At 42.8% G+C, this 21,089-nt stretch overlaps 1 protein-coding gene across 10 annotated transcripts in view; it reads left to right on the forward strand.

The window, feature by feature from the left end:
• SNCAIP (synuclein alpha interacting protein) overlaps positions 1-21,089 on the forward strand; it is a 147,728-nt gene that overhangs the window by 63,716 nt on the left and 62,923 nt on the right. For 7 of the 10 annotated variants that reach the window (XM_053910652.1, XM_053910678.2, XM_053910641.1 and 4 more), the window contains one exon: positions 18,237-18,339. In XM_053910652.1, the coding sequence (XP_053766627.1) occupies positions 18,283-18,339 (57 nt within the window). In that variant the 5' untranslated portion in view covers positions 18,237-18,282. Of the gene's footprint in view, positions 1-7,876; positions 7,940-18,232; positions 18,340-21,089 lie in introns of those variants that run through there. The other 3 variants (XM_024571439.3, XM_024571440.3, XM_045204415.2) reach the window with 3 other exon arrangements.

The raw sequence follows: 21,089 nt of genomic DNA on the forward strand, positions 1-21,089 counted from the left end.
AGGGGTCTCTTATCACCCACAAGGTAGGGCCTTCTCTGACAATCGAGAATGATGCTAATGATGTTGCCTATAGGAGCCAACAATGTATAGGAGACACTGCCTGTGACTGGGCAAGGGTGTGTGTGAGAGAGAGGGAGCAGGAGGGAGAAGGAGAGAGGGGATGAAGGGGGAGGGGGAAAGAAATTTGCTTTTCTCTCTGCTCTCTAATCCTTTATCCCAGGCTGCCCTTGGCCAGACCTACCAGGAGGTCAGTCAATTGGCAAAGGAGTTTAGGAAATATAGTTACCTGAGAGAATAGGCAAATGAGTGCACCATTCACTGGCACAGGAAAAGCCAAAGGTGGGGGTTTGGGTGGCTTCAAGTGGTAATGAGAGAAGAAGGATGTACACCGAGATATCAGCATAAGCCAAAACCGCAGTACAAGGGTCAGCATGGACCATGCACAGAATCTCCATCGGTATCATTGAAGCTTCCAGTGTGAGTCACAGCTTGGTAGGAGCTGAACAGCAGGCAGGCACCCAGCGTGGTTGGCTTTATGTAACTGGTGGAGGACCTGGCTGCCTGCCCTGTAGGCAGGGGAAGACACTGAAGGGTTTTTCAGTAGTAAGGTGACAAGGCCACCTTTGTATTTTTAAGTCACTTGGAGAGTTGTGTAGACTCAGAGAGCATTTCTGAAGAAGCAAAAATGTACTAAGTTCCTTACCTTTAGTCTTGTTTTTCTCAAATTCACTGCAGGAGAAAAAAATGATGAGAAGCTATCATAAGAAAATGGTAGGAAGGATGAAATGATAAAATTTAACCGACAGAATGGTTGAATGTACATGTGAGTGAGAGGGCGGGGCCAGGGATAATAGCCACGTCTCTGACCTTAGCTGAGTGGAGAACAATGCTGTAGCCAAGTAAGGTTATCATGGATGTGGGCAGTACTGTGGTGATTGCTTGGGGGGGGGGGGGGGGGGGGTCAAAAGGAGACTAAATGGTGTTGGGAAAAAAATACAATATTTTAAAAAAGTTAAAAAAACACCTTGAGTTGGGCAACCTATGGGACTTCCAGGTAGTAATATCCAGAAGCAGATGGATATCTGTGCATATAGGGGCCAGTTGTTGAGTGAGAAGAGAAGTGGACCAGGACTTTTGATCTATAGGGAGCAAACGTGTTAGAGCCTTAAAGGAAAAAGAGAAAGAGTAAGAGACCAGGCCAGGTGTTATTGGATTTAATGGTAGGAGCTAATCTTGTTCTAAATCATTTTCAGAGGAAAAAGAAGAAGAAACGAGATTGTGGTGGGTTAAGGAGTAAAGGAGATAAGAAGGTGTCAGCATTGAATGTAGATGCCGCTTTGGAGAAGTTTGGATGAGAGGGGAGAAAAGATGGGGAGGATTTCATTTGTAGGGTTGAGGTAGGTTGTCGGTTGTTTGTGGTCATGTGCAAAAAGCCGAAGGTGGGTTTAATCTTTAGAGGAGAGAATAGAGATACAGACGAAGGGGCTCAGGATGAACTCAGCCTGGAGAAGGTTGGGGGAGTTTTCCACAACTGCTTGCCAAGTAACTGAGCTTATGCTCAGACAGTGCGTTTAGAATCTCTGCCTTCAGCAAAGAGCCCATGGAACACCTGCCAGTGACAAGCGTAAAGCACCTCTGTGACTGTGTGATTTTAGGAAGAAAATTCTCACAAAAACTAGTAACTGTATAACAGCTTGCTTACAAACATATATGTGTGTACATGGGTATATACAGACACTTTGTACACACGCATATATGAATCTACATATTTCCTTGTGTGTGGGGAACCAGAGGCCAGAGCAAATTTGACTCGATAAAGCTTTCACTGTCCTATGATTGAACCCAGGCCTCTGGCTTCAGATTCCTCGGGACAGACTTCGTCATGCCTAGAGATGAGCCTAGAGGGTACAGGCACTCTCCACTCTGCTCCCTGGTTCACCGGGCCTTGCAGCCTCAGCGTCTGGGGCCTCTCCTCCGCACCTGTAGTGTCAGAAGTGCTCAGTGGTTTCCCTGAGCACCACAAAGCCCCTCCTCTTCTTAGGGTGGTGGCACCTCCCATCCCGGCCGCTGGTGTTCTGGCCTGGAGGCTTGCCCAGGTTCTACCCTCAAAACTTCCCTGTGTAGGCTCTCCCCTGGGCTCTTCATACTTGCAAACTTTTTCTTTAAGGCCTGATTTCAAATTATCTCATCTTTCTCTGCTACCCAGATTCTGCCAGTTTTTGAATCTAGTATTTCTCCCCATTCCTACTCAAGGCCCTGCCAACTCTTTGGAGCCACACAGACCTGGTGAGACTCCTGATTGAATCACGTACCAACTGGAACCAGCTGTGCATGGAACTCAGCCTTACTGAAACTACTAATACCTCGGGGGTTATTGTGAGCATTTCAGAGGAGAACATATGTGAAGGGTCCAGCTCAGTGCCAGGCTTCGTCAGTCTTAGCCCCTTTCCCCCACCAGAGTGGCCTAGAGCTCTCATCCACACTTCCCAGCACTCAGCACACTAATATAATTAGTAACAGCAGTCGATCTAAAAGGCAGTTACCATTTAATTGCTCGGGCCCCAGCCAGCCTGAAGTTCCTCTTCATGTACTTCTAATTTGGAGCTGGGGGTTTTCAGTCCTGCCCTGGCTGGTCACAAAATCACTGCCTTACAGAGAATTGAAAATAACTTCAGGCAGCCATTGGTTACAAGATAAAAAATTTGGCAATTCCTTTCATTTGGGCCATGTTGCTCCTGGCCAGGGAACAAATCAGACAATTTTGAGCTGCATCTTTCTGTGAGTTATTCTTAGTAAATTATCCAGCTTGGTTAGACCAACCTGCTCTCAAGAAGGCATGCCCTTCCCCACATGCGCTACACTGATCTCCATTAAAATAAATTAACGCGCCCTTTGTATAGATTCAGCCTCAGAATCAAGTTTCGGGCATCTCTTCTTAAAAGACATATATTTATATTACATCCTCAATTTAAAGGAATAAATACCCTTCCTCAGCCTGCGAAGTTTGTTTGTCTTGGTGCTACTGTGAGAACCTAATGCCCAAATGAAGGACGGCATTGTTTTATTTCTCCTCCTCTGACCCACTGTTGCGCGAAGCAACAGTGGTCTCTAATCAGGAGGAGCCCAAAGTACTTTGAGATTTTGACTCCATAGCTTTCACATTAGAACAGCACATGTGCATTTGAGGAAACCTAGATTGCCTTAAGCCACGCGGAAAGCATTTACATCTGAACCACTTTACATGTGATTGTGAGTTAAGTTCTAAATAACTTCAGCAGTTTGTGATTTGGAAAACAGCCTGGGCCATATACATTCTCCCTTAGTTCTTTTTCTGTTAAATCTTATGCCAAAGTAAATGGAAGCTGTAGAGAACCTTTGAACTCCTCGGTTCTCAAATGACCTCACTGAAGTTGGATTGGCAGAGCCTATGTTTAGTTTCCAAAGGAAGATTTTTTTCTTTCCTCCTTGAAGTGTACCCATGACAATTCCCTCCCTGGGTGGAAGATGCGGCAGTGCTTCCTGGGCCCTCCTGGCCTCTGAGAAACGGGCTGGCTGCCATCAGGAGCTGATCGGTGCAGCTCTTGGGGACCCTTGGAGTTGTACCCGCTGCTTGGCCCCTCTGCCTCACAGTGCAGTCATCTTGGCTTTCCCTGTCTCTTTCTGTTTCAGAAAAGCTGTTGAAAGCCAGAGGTCTGTAGAGTTCAATGCCACCTCTTCCCACTAGTCAGGGCAAGTGCTTTAACTTCTCTAAGGTTCAGTTGCTTTTTCTGTAAACTGAAAATTAAAAATAGTCCTACCCTTGTGAATCCCTGTCTTGTCTGAATATTTTAGTTTTATACTCATGATCAGACAATTTATTACACTATATTATTCATTACTTATTAATTTTTAATAAATAACTATTTAAATGTATCTTCTAATAAATGACATGATATGTGTGTATGTATCCATATACACATAATATAATGTTTTATACACACACATATATATGTATATAACATATGCATTATACAACAGTGTGTTCTTATGAATACACCATGTGCTTGTCGAAGGCAGGGACAATGGCTTCCACTCCTGTGTACCATCCTTAGAGTCCAGTGTGATGCTGTGCACACAGTAGGTTCTCAGTAGACAACCAATTGAGTGCAGCCTTACAAAGGTGTCTCTTTAGCCCTACTTTGCCATAGTTAACAAAGAAAAGTATTGTCCATCAATCAAGTCAGTATTCAAAAAAATTAATTTTATTTCCCTTACATTTTAGTGTGCTATTTCTCTGGTACAGAAATAACCCTGTAGGGGAAAAAATGACATGTGTTTTACACTTTTGCCCTAATGCAAAGGAATGTATTACATGTTTTCTGACCCTTTGAAAAATAAATGTTTATGTAAGCTTTTTGTAGGGGGACAATTTACAAAACATTTTTCTCCCCAGTAGCCCTGAGAAGCCAGTACTACTTACCATAAATTGTTACCATTGGGTATATTTGAGAAATAGCATCACATAGACAATTTCTTAGTTCATTATCCTAAACTTAGATCTCAGATTAGGGTGGGCTGTATGTGGCATGGTCTTTAAGGTTGTTCCTCACTGCTCCCCAAATTCACTCCAAGCAGTCATCGTCCTCTGCTTAAACACAGTCAGGAACAGGGTGGGAGGCGGAGCTCACAACCGCTGCAGACAGCCTTCTTCTGTTTCAGTGAGGCATCTCACACTGGAGTGCAGAATGTTTAAACGTCTTTATGAGACGCAGAAGTGTAAACACCCATCATGTGTGTTATTATCATTGAAGGAGAAGGGAGATGACTAATTGCTACTCACAAACATGCATGACTTGTATATTATAAACCTGAGGACACTCTTCTCAAAAGGAGTTTATTATGGGCTCTGTATGTTGAGTGCACCGATTGTGAGTCGTTAGGGGAAGATCAAAAGTAGTCAACAGAAAATCCACCGTCTGACAGCACGTGTGGAGAGGCCGTGATGAAGAACGGATGGTTTTCAAATCAGTCATACCTGGCTTTGATTCCTGCCTCCATTACTCAGTGCTTTGAGCAATTTACTTTTCCTCTCTGGTCTTCTGTTTCCTCATCAGTGAAATGAGAAATGATATTAAGGATTAAATGAGGCTAACTTTATAAAGCCAAACATCAACATAGTGTCTGGCTCAAAATGGTGTTAAATAAATGGTAGCCAATATGAGCATTATTATTGTCTTGTTACTATTACTATTTTGTTAGTATTAGTGTTAGTATTATCATCATCATTGGAAACTTAGCCTTTGGACTGACTGCAGTTGACACCAAGGTAATGGATATTTCTTCTGAGACAAAAATGTGGTGTGGGGACTCTGAAATGGGTACCTGTCTTAGTAGCCAATAAGGGATAAGGGGTTTAAATAGGAAGTGTCAGCCCCCCAGCCTCCTCCTCCTCCAGCGGAACTGTGGGGCCCAGCTTTTTTATCTGCTAACACTGCCATAAACCTTCCTTACTTAAAGAGCTGATGGGTGCCAAATACTGATCTTATCCTTATGCAGAAAAAATGTCAGCTAATTTTGTATGACTATTTTTTAGGCCAATGTTGTCCTAGTGAAACAACTCTCCTCTCCCCCCAAAGCCCCAATTTGTAGCATTTGCTCATTTCCATGCTGTAAATACTCCAACCATACCCAACTTCAGGCTCCTAACATGAAGTCACTGACCACAGAGTTGGAAAGAGAAGTGCACAAGTGCTCACGTCTGTGCAAGCTGGCTCGAGTATACCACTGGGTCAGACTGAAGTGTGTATTGTGACAGTGTAGAGAGAATGATTGACAGCAGAAGTTACAAGCAAATACGGTAGGTGGAAATTAGTCTGTCCCCAGAATGGATCATTATGACATACTTGGCCAACAGAGTTCATAGAAAAAGTGAGTTAATGCGAGATTACTTGAGCAACACGTTTCAATGCCGTTTTTCTGTCCTTGCTCCAAACTCTCCAATCATATTTGAGACAGAAATCATTTCCCAGCCTCTTGTGCTAATGGGGGAGGGGAGAGAAGGGGGAGTCTCCCAAATCACTTCCTTCCTCCCTTCTTTTTTTCATCCTCCACTGTTTTGCAAGTATTTTCTATCATATTTTTTGTAATGTCCACATGCACTTGAGATCACAACAGGTAAGGGAAGTTCCTGCTTTCCAAAATGTTAGAGAAACCAGAAAACTACTATCCTTCATAAGTCTCTATCACATTATTGCCATCATTGATAATTTGTCATTTTTTTTGTTATTTGGAAATCTTCATTGTTATTCAGACATGCCCACCTCTTTAATTGTTTCCCATAAATGAAGAGGGTAACTTCAACCTCTGGCCACCTTTCCTTCGCTGGTGCAGGTTTAATTTTATTCTCTCCCTCACGGTGGTTGAAAACCACATGACGATATAGCTAGGAAATTACAGTGCTATAAATACATTTCTGAGAACTTTTAATTAAGTGATGATACCTGGAACTTTCTCATCATAGTTAGGTCCCCAGAGATAATAAAACAGTCATCTTGGGATATGGTCCTGTTCTCAGTAGCTCATCACTGGAGCAAGCAGAATTCTGTCACAGACCATCTTTGAACCATTGACCCCAGTCGATGATTTTGTCAGCATAGAGTGGATTTAAAAAACACAGGTCTTCTCACTGAAGACCTCTTAAAAGTTATCTGAAAGCCTAGTGACTGAAGCTGAAGAGAAGCCATCTGAGATACCAATTTCCCGTTTACCATGATGCCATCTGCAGACGTGCTCGAGATCATCGCTTGTGCCCTTCTCATCCTTGTGAGCTCGGTTGGAAACGCGTGTTTATTTTATTCTACCAGGAAATGCATCACTGGGCGTTTACAGACATCCCTTCTTCTGATTTTCAGCCTTGTATTTGTCCACCTCATTAAAAACTTGGTGGTGAATGTCATGAAAATTGTTTATTCTTCTGGTTTCGTGTTGGATTCAGCTGGCTGCAAGGTTCTGTGCTTCACCGCAGCCCTGACGACCTCGCTGGCCATCTGGCTCATGTTGTACTTTGCATTGCTCTACCACTGGAAGCTTTACCAAACTGTGTACCCCTTAAACGAGTCTCAAAACCTGGACCGTCAGAAGCCTTCCTTGAAGGCGGTTGCTGCTCTTTGGGTGACTGGCGTGGCTGTGTACATCCCAGTTTTAATCTATACTGAAAAATCAGAATATTTGAATGCAGGAAATAGCACACACCCCTTGGCCACCAGCATAATTCACGTGGGTTGCCTAACCGACTTCAGAAACAAGCAGGTAGAGTTTTACTACGGGAAAGTGTTTGTGGTTCTGATTGATATTCTCCCTTTAGCCAGCTTGGTCTTTGTCTGTTTCTGGATGTCTTTTCTCCTTTCGGAAAGAAAGAAGATGACATATGGTGACATCTGGATTGGAGATGATGATTCAGAAATTGAAATTCTTAGAGGAGCCAAGTTCAGTATATTATTAATGTGGCTGATCGCTCCACTTTGGATTTCTCACTTTATCTTAGTCAATTTCTTAAAAGACTTGGCAGCCTGTGTCTTTTTCCCAGCTGTTCTCACAGCCCTCTCTTCAGGCTTCTCTGCTTTCAGTCCTTTCCTGCTCATGTTGGTGAATTACAAAGTGAAGTTGGTGTCCTTCTGGGGTGCTAAAAAGGAAAAGCCTACACTTCAGCCTGCAAATGTTATTCTTTCTCCATATGCTTAATGTAAAAAGAAGGAAAGAAAGAAAGAAAACAAACCTCGGTTTTAATCAATGGAGAACAAGCCCCATCATTGGAAGGTGTAGCTAAGGTCTCCGTGGCCCGCATCAATATACCATTTCTGAGAGGGGGGTGAGAAGATTGACTCCTCCCAAAATAGACATTTGAGGGAAGCTGTTCAAGAAGGAGATGTATGAACACGACGTTGTTGTAAGTTGAACACAGGTAATCATCACAGTGTTTGTTGTTTAGGACAATACCAAGATTGTTAACGTAGAAGTTATAAAGTGACTCAATAATAATCACAGTCTGGATATGAAGTCAACACAAACAATATTTTATGTATTTACTCCGTGCAAGGAAGGTATTGTGTTGAAAACAGCATATTGTTCAAACTGTGGGTAGCACTCCTAGCTGAATTCCTAAAGGTACTGAACAGTAACCTCGTGTTTTCATCTTATGTTTTTCTTGAAAAGCTTTGACACATTGGAAATGCATTACTTAAATATACTGGGATCCGTTTTTATGCTTTTAATCATAGCACCTCATCCAAGATAAAAGCATATTTTGTTAATTTTCCTTCCTTTGGGTGTCTTTAGGAAATCGGGGCTAGATAAAAACATTGGATTGAAGCACTGGTGTTTGCTAAATGACACTCTATATGTATGCGTAGATGTGCAGATATTTGGTTACTATAGACACTTAGCCCACTATGCTTGCTTAACAGCTAAGTATCAAACTATATTCCACTTCAGGAAAAAAGGGACCTTTATTTTACAGAGAGTTTATTTCAATTCTTGGTTATTAAATTAGAACATTTCAACTGGAAGAACTGATAAAACCTTCATCATAATCTGATTTCTGGACTTGGATTCAATAAAAATAAGTACAGCATAACCACGATTTTAAATACACGGGCAGGGTTTGTTTTTCACCTTTAGTCAGTGTAGACATTTGGACTGCTTTGGGTTTGATGAGTAATTATTTTAAATGTCTTATGATGCATACATGTGGTGTAAGCATTGAATTTTAAGCTAATTACTATTGGATTCTTGCATTTTTCCATTTTCCTTCTTCGTTAGTAGCCATGAGATTATTGTACTGCATTCTAGTGAATGGATATCCCGGCACTGAGATTCCTGCTCTCAAAGGGCCTCATCTAAAATCATAAACCTGGATCTCATTAGCAGGAGAAACTTAGAACATCTTTGCTGCCATGAAGAGCTATGGAGAAAGGACATTTTAAAGTAACCCAGGCCCCAGTTTTGTAGGGTTTTGTAGACCAACAACTGTCCCTTGTATACCACTGGGAATTAAACACACATACACATATATACACAGACTTAAGACCTTCTGAGTTTTCTGGGTGGTCTTCATGGGAAATGCGTAGTCAAGTCCACTGAGGCAGTTTCATCAGAAGGACACTAGGCATGGATCCTGCATAATGAAGTTAACATCTGTTGAGATGGGGAATGTGGGGAAGGGGTCACCATCTTTTAATTAAGTGCAGATGTAGTCAGGACTGGGACAAGTCATTGACCTTAGGAAGTCGTTCTCAAATGTGGTTATGGGACCAGAAGAATCAGCATCACCTGGGAACTTGTTAGAAATATAACTTCTCAGGCCCCAACCCAGACCTATTGAATCAGAAACTCTTGGAGTTGGACCCAGAAATCTGTTTTAATAAGCCTTCTGGATGATTCTCACGCCTGCTGAACTTTGAGAACCAGTGGTCTAGTGTTGCTCAGAAGTTTAATCCTCACAAACATTGAGGGGTATGAAAACAAAGCCAAGACAACTGACTCCCGGTATAGTCTTTAATGCTCCCCACGCACATGGCTATTATGTCTACTTTGCTCTAAAATGGGAATCAGGATTGTCATCTGTGTCCCATACATTTGCAATGCTAATTGCCAAACAAATCCACTGTAGAAATCAAGCAATCTTTGCAAAATCAGGAGTAAAGCATGACCACTTCAGGTGTGCCAAAAATTTGGAACTTGGATTTGGACAGTTTCCTGTCTATAACTGAGTTAGAGGTCCAGTTCCCAAATTACTTCATAGTTCTTTCCAGAAGCCAGTGCAAGACACAGTTGGCCTAAGCCCAGGCTCAACTTCCTAGCGCTAGAAATGTTTCCTTTCTCTTCCCAGATATTTTCTTTCTGTTTGGATCACATTAGGTCATAGTTTTGTCCTTGTGGAATCGGTAAGTTTTCATTGACAACAGAGGGTAAAGCATGTTCTAATGGAATGAGCCATATCTCAGCTCTCTTTAAAATTACTTTCTCTTTCCCTCTCCCCTCTCCTGCCCTCTCTTCTCCTCCCCTCCCTTAACCTCCATATTTCATTCACACTTCTGGTGGGATCAGGATGGAAAATGAAATAGGGTAAGGAGAGTTCAACAGAGACTGTCGTGGTGGCGGCACCCTGAGAGGCACTGATGTGGGTCAGGACGGCCCTGAGGCCCTGGCTTGGCTTCGGGGTGTTCCCACGGCCATCTCAGACTGCACAGAATATTTGAATTAGAAGGTCCTGTATTTCTCCTTCCCAGTGCATGATTCTCGTCTTTCTCCCTCAGACGGTCCCTCCAGACATGCTTATGAACAAGTTTTACAAGGGTGGGTACGGTCTTATAGAGTGCTGCCCACTCCACATCAGCCCATCTCACGTGTTGTTAGTAGGAAGTTTTTGCTGAGGTCAGCATGCCTGAGATTTCGTCTAATATCTACCCTTGAAGTCAAATTCTCCTTTTACCTGATGGCTCTTTAGACCCACAGGGCAAGGGAAGAATGCTTTTGTCTTCTCCAAGTAAGACATTCCCTGAGTTGTGCTGCATGAGACAGAGTTTTCCTTACTGTGGCTTGGTACGTTCCAATTTACCTGAGGCCTTCTTGAGAGGTGGCATCCAGAACTGAACACAATATATTTTTTCTTGTGTTTATGTGTATGTTTATATATATGTATATATTCTATTGTACCTACTTTTTAATTCTCTATGCAGCTACTATGAGCATGAGTTTTTTCCCTCTTTCCAAAATCATTTTAAATATTAAACTCACTATGAATCACACACACACAAATTTAAAAGTACCTCTGCCTCTATGCTTAAAAATTAAGATCTGGACAAGTCGTATAAGTTGGTTCATGCTCAGTATTTAGATTTTGGAAATAATGAAATGACCCCCAAATCATTTGCAAGAATTTTAAACTATAAGCTAGGGCTGCAAACTACCAAAAGGCTAACAACCTTTATTGGGATTTCTCAGAGCAGCCCTCATCTCTAGAACAAGTTTTCTATAAGATACAAGGAAAGATGGTTATAATCAGATTTTCTTTAAAGACGCAATTGAAGGATTAAACCAACTGGCTCTGAAATACAATGTTTCATGTACTAGTTCAGGGCTATCGGTGGGCAAGGTATGTCAGGGGCACAAAGGCCTATACACTTTTCTTTCATGATGACCACGCCTGCCATTTCTACGTAGACTCTCCCAGAGAGAGGAAAGAGCGATTTATGTGGTGTTACAGTTGGTGAACACTGGAAGCAATGCAATTCAGGGCAGAGAATGTCTATAGAGTTCTGACCTCTGTGGTTCAAAGACATGCCCGTGCTTCAGAGGAATCTGGGGTGGGGGGTGAATCAGAAGGGCTCTGGACTTGTTATTGGGGAGTAGATTGTCTAACTGGCATCACCCCTACTTGGTAGTATATAACCTTGGCTAAGACATTTCTGAGTTTTGCCATCTATAAAATAGTTAGAATATGATTGCAAATCACAATATACTTCCTCTGCCTCCCTCACAGAGTTGTAATGAATAAGGTCAGATTAAAAAATACTGAAGGTGATTGGAAAAATAATAAAATGTTCGATACAGGTAAGGTGTTACTATTCCATTGAAGTGCAAGCTGAAATAAGGAAGAAAAGCATATTTACCATCAGAAGTCCCAGCTGTGTGTCTGTGAGGCAATTACAGAACCTCGCTGAGCCTTGGTTTCCTCGTCCCCACAAAAGATATTATAAAGATGTTTGTCTCCCAAGGTCTTTGTGAAACATAAATAAGACAGTATATGTAAAAGCGCCCAGGCCCAGACCCTGGTGCAAAGTTTCGCTTCATGAATGTTTCTGTGGCTGCTCAAACCAGAACTGTAACCCCTTCCTCAGGAGCTCCTGCAGGCTGAGTATATCTCATTGAAGTCTCCTGTTTGGTACCAAACATTCACTTGTATTTTCTCCAACCATGCCAGAGAATTTGACAATCCAAGAGGATGTACTCTGTTTACGCTCTGGTTTTGGAAACACTCCCCCAGGCACCCCTGCTTATCACCCCAGCCTGGCCCTCCCACTTCAAGACCCCTTGTTTTGTAGGGAAAAAAAGAGCAATAGGTGCTAAATCAGTGTTATTTGTCTTTCTGCAACCTTTGCCCATGCTGTAACCATCACAAAACTCAAGGGGTTCACTTCTTGGGAGTATTCTATTAAAAAGGTCAAGATCTGCTTGACCTTCAGTAGTTTTATTTACTTGCAGCAAATAAAAGAGAGGGGATCACACGGAAAGCTCTGTCTCCCAGAAGGGAGGCTTAGCCATCGTATAGATGCACTATTTGGTTAACTACACATTGATGTCTTCTTGGCTGTGGGCTAAACTCATCACGTTGGGTTCTGGTCAGGCTCCTGGGGTTACAGCTGCATCTGCAAAATACTGTGCTACATTTTAACACAGCAAGAATAGCATTTAGTAAGAACCACGTGGACCTTGAGATCCTTGAGACTCGCCTATCTGACATAACTACTACCTGGAACACTTCCTTCTGGCACTACCACTCCCCCATTCATACCCTCATCTCCCAGCTTTCAGCTTAGACCTCACCTCTGTTAGGCAGACTTCCCTTGTCACCAAGGTCTGGGTCAGGTGTCTCAGACTCCTGTGGGTTTATTTGTCTTAGCAAGAACCGCATTGTACTGCAATGGCTTGTTTCCTTGTCTGTCTCCCTTGTGCTGTAGGACCCGTACAGGAGTGGAGAGCAGTGTATGCCTCGTCCAGCATGCACGCTGAGGAATATTCCATAAATGAAGAAGTGGATGAAATCTAGACAGCCTGTGCTTTCCCTCTTTCTCCTCATGTGTGCTTCTTGGCTCTCCTTTAGTTGCCTCTTTCCAGTAGAAGTTTCTTGCCTCTATGATTTTTCTGCTTCAGGACTAGACATTTAGTGACAGCCATGCTTCTGGCCACTGTTGAATCAAAGAGTGAAAGAAACTGAATCCAACATTTGGAATGAGTTGCTTCCTTGCCAGCCAAGCTACTGAGCCAACTGGGGACAACATTTCATATATTCCACTTTTTTCCACCCAAGCATTCCAGTTTGTGATTTTTTTTTTTAAAACTCTTGTTAAAGAAAGTCAGTCCAGTATCTACGTGCAGGCTTTCAAACTGAAAATTTATCCCAGTACAAATTTGGCTCTGTGTCTGTGTGTCTGTGCCGGGCTGCAGGGAGCTGCTGTGTTTCCCCCAGTATTGCTGAATTAAAGGGTAAAGAGGAGTTGTAACACAAATCGATTGAGGTTGCCTCGTCACCACATGTTCTCTGTTCATTTATTCTGACAAGCCTTAACTTACTTTTAATTACCGGCCCTCATAGTTTCCTGGTGAATGTAGCAATAATGACTTTGGCAGAAAAGGAGAAATCTATGTAACATGAGCCTTCACAATGAGTCCGTGCTGACTCCTTGTAAAATAGAGTGAGGCAATTCATTTTAAGAAGAATTTCAGTAGAGCAATTTATGTGATATGTGACTGTAGTCACAAATCAGTAAGCCTTTTTTTTTTTTTTTATTGAGCCAAGCACACCAGAATGTGTATGTAAAATGAGGGTAGTTTCTCAAAGAAATTTTGTTGGCCACTCCAAACTTTTTCCACTGATGCTGCCATCACCCAACAGATTTTTGGAAGACTCCATTTAGAATTATTTTCAGAGTCAGTTTTCAAGTCACATGCACACAAAAATTAAAAATATCACCTGAAAATCATACTACTAGAGCGGGGAGGCTATTTTTTAAATTGCTTGTCTGATTTTTATTATCCAGTTGGACCCGTAGTTGATTTGAGCTCTTTCCCAAATTGAATCTTCCCTTAAAGGAAGCTTTTGGGCTCCTCATGAGAAGGTGACATGGTGTTGATAGACCCATTAGGGCTCTGAGCCCCTCCCACATCCTTTAACAGGCACTGGAGGGACTTCTGTTCTTGGCAGTTTATCAACACTCAGTGAGAATAGGAAAAATCCTGCCGACATTGTGTATAGTTGAGGCTGATTATTTTGTTCTTTGTTTTCTCTAGCCGAGCATTAGTTTGGAGTTTGGGTAAAGTCTCTCCCAGTGCACATGAAAAGACAGGGCCAAAACATCGCCCACTTATTCTGCACAGCATACAGGTCCCACCACCTAGCCCTCTGTCTGCATGTCTGAGTATTTTTATTCTTTCCCTCCCTACAAATTTCTCTACCAATTAGAAAACCTATTGGAAACCTATTAGAAAACCTATTGGAAAACATTCCCTTTACCTTTCTCTATTCTCACCCTCTGCCCAATCCCCATCTTCACCTCTACCCCCTATAAAAAATTTAAACACACAGCATTCCTGCCTAAGTGAATAACGGATTAAAAATCTCCAGCATCAGTGAAGTTGAGAGACCAACTGAGATGAAAAGGAATAATTACAATAGGTTGACAGCACGGAAAGTAGGCAGACCCTGTGGGAGGTGTGCTGGGTGGTGGAGGGTGGCAAATCAAAAGAAAGCCTTTGGGACCTCGGCAAACCTGGGACAAGTAGGGCCAGGGCTGATAGGGTGGGATGCAGTATAAATGATCAGTGACAGGGTCCTGAGATCCCAGGTAGCCCAGGACCAGCTCTGATGCAGAGCAATAAAGCCTCATGGTAAAGGATTTTATGCCAGACTGCCCTTTCTGGGGAGGCTGAAAATATTTTTCAGTAGGCATAAACCCAATCTTGTTGGTCTTAACTAAGGTTGGTCCTCTTGCATCCAAGTTGCTGGTCTGGCCTGATGAAGGATGGCTTCAGTCTTTTTCTGGGCTTACACTCGGGACACAGCTTCCACTCTTCCCCTCTGCCCCCAGCAGTGAAGTGGCACCATGCAAACCCCCAGTGCCAATCACAACAAGACAAGAGCCCTTCCTTCCTCTACTTGTACAGGGCGGGAAACATAGTCTCCACCTCGTAATATTTTATTACGTTCCCAAAGGCCTTCTTTTTCTAATACTTTGAGAATGAAGGCCCTGTGAAAGCACAAATTGTAACATGCTGGTAGTTAATTTGTTAGAAATTTTATTTTGTTGATATTGCAGTGTGAGAATTTGAAATAATCTTAGAATACAAGTTCAATCTTAGAATACAAATGAAGTAAACATTATTTGGCAGGAGGCACCAATAAAAGAAAGAAAAAGTGGTATCATTTAATACTGAATTCCTTTGGAAGGGACTCAAATGCCCCCAAGGCCAGGCAGCGCCTGTCAATGAGGAAAGCAGATGGGAGTGGAGCTGAGAAACTGGGGAGTAGGCCCCCTACACAGGTAGGGGCCGTACAGCTCTGCGGAAGCCAACTCTTGTCATCAGGGATGTGGGCCTGTGCTGCCACAGCTTCAGATACTTTTTAAATGAAGCCAAAACTCCAGATTTAATGTGAAATCACCCAAGGTCTACATGTTGGCAACTGACCTGATTATTTTTGAAACAGTGCTAGGACCAAACACATCACATCTGTGGGCCAGACTTGGCTCACGGCCTCTGGGGCAGGCCCCTACAGCTGTACGTCCCACCAGAGCCCATGTGTCCTGGATCAGAAAGGGGGCTTGCTGGTTCCCACGGTGGGCTGGCGTGCGGGGTGGAGCACTGGCAGAAGAGTGGGGTGAGAAAAGCGCCCACAGCCCAGCTCATTGTCCTTACCAGGTTGGATTGTGTGCAGCAGCTGCTCTAACCTGACCTCATCCCTTCCCTTTGTAGGCTGAATTTCTCAGGTGGGGGTACCCCAGGGGGCCAGGTGTTCAGTGGATGGGCAGATAAGGAAGGAAGAGGTAATGCCATAGGACAATTCACCTTCCACTGAAAAGAAGCAATTAATGTTGGGAATGTGGTGGAGATTGGTGAACCACAGGGATTTTTGCACATTATAAATGAGGATGTAATACTTTCAAAGTGGCACCTTGCCAAAAAGAAGCATTAAAACCAAACCAAAGGAACTGGGCCATAGAATACGACATCTTAAAGGAGGTGGCTGCCCATGGAGGTCCATTAGGAAGTACAGGAGAATCCTGGATGCCTAGGACCCCTTAGTCTGAGGCTGCACCATCCCACCCACTGAGATAAAAATGAGCAGTAGCTCAGGTCTTCCAGTAATGGACTGGAACTGTTGTAACTCTTGTGCTCTGGACTATAGAGTAAAGAATCTCATTGGCATCCTCCAAGTCCAAGTGTACAGATTTTCTGCTTTAATATCATGATTTACATTATCCACTGGATATGTTCCATGAAAATGGCTGCACTTGAGTATATTTTGCTCTTTGTACTGTCAGAACCCCTCAAACTGGGCCTCACTGATTATTTGTTAATTTGCTTGGTGAATTGCTTGCATTTTGCATTTAGTTTTCTATTTCCGTTTGTGTAAAGTTCCACTCGGCCCCACTTGGACGCATGTTTCTCTGCTGCATCTCCCCACGTTTCCACGTTGCTGGTGCTATTTTGTTTGCACCCCATGCCACACCCAGCACCATCGCTGCAGTCACCGAAGCCATGGGAATAGTCTATAATTCAACAATTCATGGTGGAGAAAAGACTTAGTGAAAAGAAATTGGATTGGGAAAAAAGTCTGTTAGCTGACAAGCTGGAATTCAGAGATCCTGGGTTGTCTCAGAATCCACCAGAATGGAAGAGACTATTTTGAATAATTTGCAAGTATGAGTGTGAGTGTTTTCAGTGAAAAGCTTCATGAAGATTAGAGAAAAAGTGATATATTTTTTTTGTAACAAGCCATTTGCTTAAGAACTTATTTTTAGATTTCTATAAATAATAAAATTACTGGCTATACATATATTTTATAATGTTGTTATGTTTTTATTTTAAACCTTACTGTGATGTCAGAAGAACTTGTAATATTTATTCTAGATGGATAATCTCACTTGAACATGGTAGCAGGATTCCTGATCGTTTCATGGACTAAATCTGCATCTGCTGTGATTTAAAATATGTTAAAAGGAGTGCATGCCTGTGGGAAGGGAAAGAGAGGAAACACTGAAAATTAAACCAAGTGATGGGTTTGATGTATGGGATGGCAAGTGATTATTTCCCCCTGTATTGTAATTCTAGTATTTGTAGAGCTTCAAAAGGACCTTACAATGAGAAAGCAATGCCTTCAGAGTAAGAGTTTTCTTTTGAAAATAAAAGGTATTTTTACCTTCTTGATCTTATATTAATAAGCTCATTTTCATTGGCCTACATTTATTTTTACTTTCCGATAATGTATTCCTCATTCTTCTGCAAAGTACCCCTTGATTGGAGGAAAAAAACAAGTTACTCTGCAAGTCTGAATACATAAGGCAGCTTCTATAATCAGAAAGACAAGGGAGGGGAAGTGGAATCTTTCTCGCTCCCTGCGAGTTGGCTCCGGGGAAGATAGCTGCGCACTAAGGCTGTGCCGGGAGGTCTGTATTTCTGTTCCTGACATCTGTGGGTGCCACTGCCACCACCAATGGTGGTGATGAGAAGTGATGAGAAAATGAACTGGGAGGTGATGTATCTTCTCGACAGATTTAAAGAGTTGCCACAGGCAGTCTGGAGGCGAGTGCTGGCTGAGGACGTTCTGGCGCCTGCGTCAGGTCACCCTGGCACCGTCGGGCAGAGCTGTGAGACGCAGGGGCCATGCAGTAATAACTCTGCGGTTTAAATCTGTACTTAAAGCCTCTTTTAAAAATTTTTTGGAGGAATGAACTGGAGGTGGTTCTTCAAATTCTGAAATATGCGTAGCTGTTTGTTAGTTGGTATCTGTCTTTACTTGTGTTATTGCTGTGGTGATCCAGTGTGTGTTGCTCTGTGCGCTGTCCAGGGATGTGCCCACACTCACATTTGCACACGGCCTTCCTGAGGCGGCAGGACACCCCATTCCCACCCGCAGCCTGCTTTCCCCCAACGTGTCCTCTGTGCTAGGTATGGGCTGGCTCACTCCTAATACAGATCGCAGGGGATGAGTTTGACCTGAGCTAGTGCTCAGAAAAGACAAGAAGGCACAAATGACGTGAAGCCAAGGACCCCAGGTGCTCACTGGGGAGCCATCCTGTGGAGCCGGAGGAGCTGTGCCTAACGTGTCTGGGAAGCCAGGTGGGGCACATTCAAAGAAAGGAAACATGCTCAAAGGCAGCACTAGCACCAATTAGCTTTTTCATTTTGTTTGTTCAAATATAGGTACAGTTTTTGTTTATGAAACAACCTACCATTTTGCCTTTCTTTTCTGTCTTGTCCAGGAATTTATAAACCTTTGACCTTACTCAAAATGTGCAAAGAAGAATAATGGAAGCCCCTGAATACCTTGATCTGGATGAAATTGACTTCAGTGATGACATATCTGTAAGTATTACTACTCGAAAGTAATTCTTTCAGGAGATTCTGCCTTCACCTACATGGGTTGCTTTCTCTATTGTGGTCTGTATATCCTGAACTCTCCCAACCACATTGGGACTTGACAGCAGACATCCTGTGGGGCAAAGTGTGGTTTGGGGGTCTGCTGGACCAAGAAGTGAATCTACTCAATTGTGTGTGAGCTAGGGTGGGAAAAGCATTTAACCTTTCCTAATCTCTTTCATTGTTGCCAAAATTATTCACTGAGTATAAAGCGCCTGCAGATAATAAACACTTTCATAGAGTTACTTATGCACATAATTAACCCTATTGACGTTAATTCCCTTTGCATGACTGGCTATAGCACAGCCAGCATCCTCCAGCGCTCACAAGCACATGGACTGAAGGATGGCCATGTGAGTAACGGGTGAACAGTAAGAGGAATCCTTCCTGTCACTGCAGGTTTCAAAGCACAGGTTGGATGCTTGTTGGAAATATTGAGGAAGAGTCATGCATTGACAAGGACTGGACCAGCTGACTTCTGAGGCCCTGCTTCATGCTGTAGCTACTGGACTTCTCAGAACTCATGGCTGCTCTGAATGGGTCCTCTGCATGCACGCTGCTTAGAGCTGACTGTCTCTGACCCTGGGCCACACAATCAGTTCTGCCTCATGCCCTCACAGCCAAGTTGGGCTCCCAGGGTATAATGAGAAGGTTGCTGTTTCTGAATTAGTCATCTGACTTTTCTTCTCAGAACCTCCAAGGTCACAATTCCTTCCTCCCTCCCTCTCTCCCTCCCTTCCTTCCTTCCTTCCTTCTTAAAAAGAAGCAAGCCTTTCTTTCCTTGTTTCACAGATAAAGCTAGCTGAGCTGGTTGCTTTGGTGATTTCTCTTTGACTAATCACCTGATCCTCACCCACATCCTCATCCAACTCCCCGACTCCCTGGACCCTACATTGCTTCAGTCATGGCTGGGGCTGCGGCAGCAGCAGGAGCCGCAGTGGCAGCGGCAGCCACAGGGGCAGATGGACACAATTTCTGCCCTTACATTCCACTGATCTCTCATAGCATAGCACTTTGGGTCACAGCTAGAAATTGTCTCAAAAAGATAAGCTTACTTTAACATGCCTCTGGCAGGCAGCATTAGTCCTCTCTGTACTCGTCGTCTTGAAGTAAAATCTGCATACTGTATGCAAAAATTGAAATATTAGGATGAGTTTGATGAATGGTCTGTTTTAACCTTGGATGAGTCTTCGTACCAGGGAAAGGTGAATCCAGCCTTTCCATACCTCTGCTTCCAGACCTATTTTTATTAATTCTTGTTAAGACCAATGTGAAGTGAGTTTCTTCCTTTCTTCAATATGTTTTGGTCTGTCTTCTCTCCCACTTTAAATTACTATGCTTGACTTTAAAGCGTCCAGAGCATGGTTTTTCTAGGACCACTCCCTTCAGGGTGTTTTGAGCTGAGTAGGGAAGAGCAAGGAAAGTGAATGATAACGTGGGAAGGAGCAGGTGGGGTGGAAGGTGTGTTAGAAAGGGAACTTGTGTTGTGATTAGGAGTTTAGGACTAACTCTCTGAGCTTTGATAGTAAAGTTCCAATTAAAAACAAAGGCTTTGAAGGCACCAGTCTGGGCTCTAGACTTGTTCGGAACATTGCTGGTTGGGCAACTGAACCTCACTTCTCTGAGATACCTACTTAACATTTAAGTTTTTCTCATTGTTTGTTGTTTTCTGTTTTTTGTTTTTTTAGGATTGAGTGAAATAATATATGTGAAGTACTCAGCTTGGCATTCAGCTTGGCTTTCAGTAAATTGCTCTTAAAGTGGTAGCTTTTGTTATTATTTCAATGAATAATACAATAATATTTATATGACCAATGGTGAAGAAAGAACTCGAGGGAAAAGACCAGGCATCATGTCAAGGCTTTTTTTTAACACTACAATAGAGCAGTTGTGTTTACAGAAGGATCATCTGGCAGCAGCCCATACTTTTGCTGAGTTAGGAATCTCCACTTAAAAGATAATAAAATATGTTAAGCAATAACTGAAGATGTTTAGCAAGTTGGGATACATGATTATGCAATAGTTGAGTTTCTATAACTTGACCACTCTAAAACCTAAATAAGATATCCATCTATAATTGTGTAACTCCACTCAAACCTTGCCCCTTTAATTATAATCTATTTTTTGGATCTTTGACCTACGTTTAAACTTATATCAGAAGGAAAAAAATGAAAGTACGTACAATTGTGGAAACAAAAATAATGGCTGCCACTCACTGAGCACTCGCAATGGGATAGGCGTTATCTGGGTCAGTTCGCGCGAGCTCCCTCCGAAGAAGGTGCTTGTTACTATCTCTACTTAACATATGAGGACACCGGAGCATGAGGGTTACGCAACGTGTCCACAGCCACCCACTTCGTTAGGAGTACTTGTCTCCAGAATATATACTTTTAGCCACGGTACTGACTGCTTCTCCAAGATGAAAATAGTCTATTGCAGTGATCCTCGTAAGGACGATTTTACTCACCTTCCAGGGGAACATTTGGCAATACCTAGAGATGCTTTTGATTGTCGTAACTAGGGATTTGCTACTGGCATCTCGTGAGTAGAGACCAAAGATGCCGCTAAACAACCTAAAATGTGCAGGAAAATCTCCTACAACAAAGCGTTATCTGGCCTAAGATGTTGATAATACTGGGGATGAGCAATTCTGGCCTGTGTGTACACACATGAAACTAAAGAAGCTTGGATTTGAC

Source organism: Desmodus rotundus, chromosome 1 (genome assembly GCF_022682495.2).
Source record: "Desmodus rotundus isolate HL8 chromosome 1, HLdesRot8A.1, whole genome shotgun sequence".
NCBI lineage: Eukaryota > Metazoa > Chordata > Mammalia > Chiroptera > Phyllostomidae > Desmodus > Desmodus rotundus.